At 43.8% G+C, this 5,383-nt stretch overlaps 1 protein-coding gene across 2 annotated transcripts in view; it reads left to right on the top strand.

Annotated features, from left to right (window-relative positions):
• Nucleotides 1-4,501: 4,501 nt before the first annotated feature.
• Chit1 (chitinase 1) overlaps nt 4,502-5,383 on the top strand; it is an 11,377-nt gene continuing 10,495 nt past the window's right edge. For both annotated transcript variants that reach the window (XM_035445647.1, XM_027417570.2), the window contains exon 1: nt 4,502-4,526. In XM_035445647.1, the coding sequence (XP_035301538.1) occupies nt 4,502-4,526 (25 nt within the window). The remainder of the gene's footprint in view (nt 4,527-5,383) is intronic.

Genomic DNA, 5,383 nt, shown 5'->3' with positions numbered 1-5,383 from the left:
GCCAGCGGTGAGACAGATGGCCCTCGTTAAACTAAGTGTGTCACAAAACAAGACAAAGAGACATGAATGAGGAAAGGGGATTGTATGGAGGTGGGGGATGTCATGGCTGGAAGAGAGATGGGGAGCCCGGGTGTCTTTTGATTGCTTGTCTTGGCCTTGTTTACTTGTTCCCTGTGACCTCTTGAGTGTGTTTATAATTCTCTTCAGATTGAGAAATCTGAGAAAACACAAAAGCAACAAACTTACAGGGATTGATACACATCTTTCAACAATGGTCTCAATTCCTCTACAAAAAGACACTAACAAATTGGATTAGAAAACAGAATCCATCTTTTTTTTTTCTGCTCACCAACTCATTGGTACAGGAAAGGGCTTTTTGAGCAGGATCCTGGTAGTGTAGGCATTATGGCCAACAATTAATAAATGGGATCTCAGAAAATAAAAACCTTTTGTATAGCAAAGGACACTAGCATTTGAGTGAAGAAGTAGCCTACAAAAATGTGAAAAAAAATCTTTACCAGTTATACATCCAAGGGTTAGTTTCTAGACTACACAAATAATTAAAAAAAAAAACTAAACATCAAGAAAACAAACCAATTTAAGATAGCGCACACCTTTATTCCCAGCACTGGGGAGGCAGAGGCAGTCGGATCTCTATGAGTTTGAAGCCAGCCTGGTCTACATAGTAAGTTCCAGGACAGCTAGGGCTAAACAGAGAAACCCTGTCTTGAAAAAAAAAAAAAAAAACATTTTTTTTTTAAAGTAGAGAGTTCTCAGAAGTTGAAATACAAATGACTCAGAAATTTTTTTTTAATTCTCAACATCCTTTGCCATCAGGGATATACAAATTAAAACTACTTTGAGATTTGTTCTTACTCCAGTCAAAATGGCTAAGATTATAAAACAAAAAACAAAAAAATGGATGTCAAATGGTGGCGTGGATATGGGGAAAGGGGAACACTTATTCACCACTGGTAGGAGTACAAACTGGTGCAATTACTATGGAAAACAGTGCAGAGTTTCCTCAAAAAGCTAGAAATAGAGTTACCACATGATCCAGATATACCACTGTTGGGCACATACACAAAGGATTCTACATTCCATTATAGACATACCCGCCCATTCATGTTCACTGCGGCTATGCTCACAGTAGCCAAGAAACAGAAACAACTTAGATATCTGTCACTGATGAATGGATCATGAAAATGTGGTACATTTATACAATGGACTATTACTCAAATGTTAAGAAAAATGAGCCGGGCATTGGTGGCACACGCCTTTAATTCCAGCACTCTGGAGGCAGAGGCAGGTGCATCTCTGTGATTTTGAGGCCAGCCTGGTCTCCAGAGTGAGTGCCAGGATAGGGTCCAAAGCTACACAGAGAAACTCTGTCTCAAAAAAACCAAAAAAAAAAAAAAAAAAGAAAGAAAGAAAAGAAAAATGAAATTATAAAGTTCTCAGGTAAATGGGTGTAGCTAAAAAACAGTCATTCTGAGGGAGGCACCCCAGACCCAGAAAGACAAACAGTACATGTTTTCTCTTGTTTGTGAAAACATCTTCATATATGCGGGTTTCATTCTGGGTACCCATAGACGTCAGGAAATCATTAAAAGGCTAAGGTGGGGGCAGGGTTTCAAGAAAGGAGAGCTAGAACACATTGACATAAAGCATTAAAGGGAGATAGCAGAAAGGGAAGGGTTAAATTGGGGAGGAGATGGGAGAGCAGAGTGGAGGAGAGAATACAGGGAAGGAAAACTAACACTAAAGACCTTTTGAAAAAGTCATATGAAAATGACTTTATCACCATAGAAGTACTGTCATTATTATTGTAGAAGCTTCCACATGCAATTTGAATCGAACCACCCTACAACAAGATGACAAAGCCCCTACTAGACACCACAGGCAAACAAAAATAAAAATCACAGTCCCAGGAATGGATGACCTCTTTCAGAGATGTCGGCAGTGAGGTCCCAGAGACCTCCAAACATTACAGGCAGCTGCCAGATGCTCTTGGTTACTCTGAAACTTGATGGCAAGGCCCCATTGCTGAAGACACCACACACCTGAGTCATAGGACGTAGACAAATCAAGCTGCTATCACACTACCCAGAAGCTCCATCCCTACTGGAGAGCTCTCACTCACAGTGTTGGGAGGTGCTATGTATGCTACTGGAGAAAAAAGTAGTCATCAGTAATACCCCACTGTAACTCAGGCCTACAGTAACTACTGGCTTGGAAAGACATGCCTACTCGGGCAAGAGACATATCATTAGAGTAACTAACTTGGAGTTAAGCCTGTTTCACAGTTGTTGACCAAGAGCCTCAGGTTCTTGGTCAGAAGTCCTAGAGGAGAACCCTACTAAATGGACATAGTGCTTATGGTAGTTTGGATGTAATCGGCTCCCATAATCTCATAGGGAGTGGCACTATTTGGAGGTGTGGCTTTTGGGGGGCAGGTATGGCCTTGTTTTTTTTAAATTATTTTTATTTTATTTGCATTGGTATTTTGCCTGCATATACACCTGTGTGAGGGTGTCAGATCTTGGATTTAGACAGTTGTGATCTGCCATGTGGGTGCTAGGGATTGAACCCTGGTCCTTTGGAAGAGCAGCCAGGCCTCTTAACCACTGAGCCATTTCTCCAGCCAGGTATGGTCTTGTTGGAAGAAGTATGTCACTGTGTGGGCAGGCTTTAAGATTTCCTATGCTTAGGATATCACCCAGTGTTTCAGTCTACTTCCTGTTGCCTGCAAGATGTAGGACTCTCAGCTATTTCTCCAGCACCGCATCTGCCTGCACGCTGCCATGCTCCCCGTCATGGTGATAATGGATTGAACCTCTGAAACTGTGAGTGAGCCACCTCAAGGAAATATTATCTTTATAAGAGTTGCTGTGGTCATGGTGTCTCTTCACAGCAATAAAAACCCAAACTAAAACAGTATTAAATTAATTTATAATTATACCCATAGATTTATGCCTCCCCTCTTGATAGAAGTTTCTTTCTTCAGTAGTTGGTGATTAACACAGATACCGGTAACTGGCAAGATGTAGAGAATGGGTAACTGTGGGCTAAATGGGATCTCTATATCACACTCCCTTTTCCAAAGGCTCAGAGAGGGGAGGTGGGCACAAAGTCCCACCCCTAGGGGAGGAGCTATGGGCAATTAGTAACTGCAGGGAGAGGCAGAGTTGGTTTTCTTTAAAGATGTGGCCCCTTGTAGGTGGCCCAAGTCACAGTGGACAGCCACACATCTAAGAGTATATGGGCAGCGCAAATGGACTTGATAGAAAAGAGGAGAAAGGGAAAGAGGAGAAGACACAAAATTATTAGGTCAGAGGTGGACTTGAGATGAGTTGGGAGGGATGAGTACAGTCAAAATACAATGTGTGAAATTCTCGGAAAAAAATAATAAAATAGATGCAAGAGAGAGAGAGAGGAATAAGAGTAACCAGGACGCATTATACACATATATGAAACTGCTGAAGGAGATATTTCATAAAAATTCTAAAAAAAAAAAAAAGAAAAGAAAAAAAGAATTCCCTACCAGAACCTCAGGCTGTGACCTTGCTTGCAGTAAAGGTCTTTGTAGAGGCAAAGAAGTAAAGGAACCTGAGATGGGGCCACACTGGATCAGTGTCCTTAAAGGCAGCAAGGGAAACACACCGAGATGCAGGGAAGGACCACGAGCGATGGAGGCAGGCAGATCGGCGATGGGCTGCCACAGGCCAAGGGATAATTCAAGTCTCCAGAGCTAGAAGATGAAAGTCCTCTAGAGTCTCCGGAGAAGTCACAGCCCCACCACACACTCATCCACCCCTCCCTCCAGAGCCAGGAGAGAATAAGTCCCTGCTGTTTTAAGAGTCCCAGTTAGTTACAGAAGCTGCAGGGAGTTAGCACGGTACAGGTCTTGACTATTGATGAATTCTTAACTGCTATTTATCATTGTGGATATTCCCTCAATCGTGGGTAAAACAAATTAGCATCATGTAGAGTGTTTAAAAAAAAAAAAACACTGTGAAATAGCTTCTTACAGATGGAGGAACATAAGCTCAAGAGAAGACAGTGGAAGACCAGGAGACCTGCTCTAGAGCACAGATGCCTTAGCCTGTGAGTCCCTTGTCTTCTCCTGGGCGGCATGAGGTTTGGGGCTGCACAGGGTGTCGGTCAACCCACACAAAACAGAGTCATACTTGGCAAGCAGGAGGTCTGTGTACCCCTCCCATTTCTTCTCTCTGCCCCCTCTTTGGCAATAGTGGAATCCACTTTTCACCCCTTGATCATTCCAGAAAAACAAGAATTGTGAAAGATCAATGTGTAATGTTTTCTCAACCCAAGCCACTGGGCATCCTAGCTCTCCATTTGCCACCCACAGCCATTTCTCTCCTCCCTCAGACACCCATTTCAACACTCTGGGCTGGGTGCAGCAGGCCAGTGGGATAAGGGCAGAGTGAGACCTGTGAAGCTGGTGTGCATGGAGCTGACATCTGCCAAAGCCAGCATCATGGTGCAGCTCATGGCCTGGGCAGGTGCGTAGGCTTGGACAGGGAGAGAGGGTCGGGCCTCCAGAACCATGGGTGGGAGAGGATGTGCATGGCCTGTGGCTTCCTCAGACTGTGCAAGAAAGCAAAAGGGCTCGGAAGATCTTTGGTTCATTCTGTCTGTCCTTGTGTGCATCCTAGCTCAACTCCCTTTTTAGCCCAAGAGTGTTTGTGTTGCAAAGGGAGAGTTCTTCCACAGGAGTTCTTTCCTTTCCTGGAAATGCAGTCTCAGTCAATGAGCCCCGGTACAGGGTGTCTTTTCCCTCCCAAGTATTTAGGTCCAAGAGGCAGCACCCAAAGGTCACCTTCCCTAACCTTGTATTGCTTGTCCTCCAAGAAGGCAACCTGAGGCCAAGAACACTAGGTGTTCTTACAAAATAAAATATTACTTTATATGTGTATATTATGTATTTATAATTTATTTTATTGTATATATGTGTGTGCCTGCATGAGTTTATGTGTACCACATGCATCCAGGTGCCCACAGTGGCTAGAAGAGGACATCAGATCCCTTGAATGGGTTATAGGTGGTTGTGAACCACCTGATGTGGGTGCTGGGAGTTGAACTCAGGTCCTCTGCAAGAGCAGTAAGTGCTCTTAACCACCAGCCTCTTCTTGCAAAGTTCATGCAGATTTTTTAGATTAAAAAGAAAATCCAAGGTCACCAGAAAGATGGAAACAAAGTCTTTGAAGGATTCTGCCAGCCGTAGGCTGCTAATATCAGTCTTAGCCTTTGGCAGCAAGTGGCGGGATCGTGAATCTTTGGGACCAGAGGGACTAGGTGCCAAACCCATCAGAAGATGGGCTCTCCTGCTCAGCCCTTCCAGGTGGGCTCTTCCTAGCCC

This window comes from Cricetulus griseus, chromosome 5, assembly GCF_003668045.3.
Source record: "Cricetulus griseus strain 17A/GY chromosome 5, alternate assembly CriGri-PICRH-1.0, whole genome shotgun sequence".
NCBI lineage: Eukaryota > Metazoa > Chordata > Mammalia > Rodentia > Cricetidae > Cricetulus > Cricetulus griseus.
Note: the sequence above shows the minus strand (reverse complement) of the source record. Positions and strands in the feature narration are given on the sequence as shown.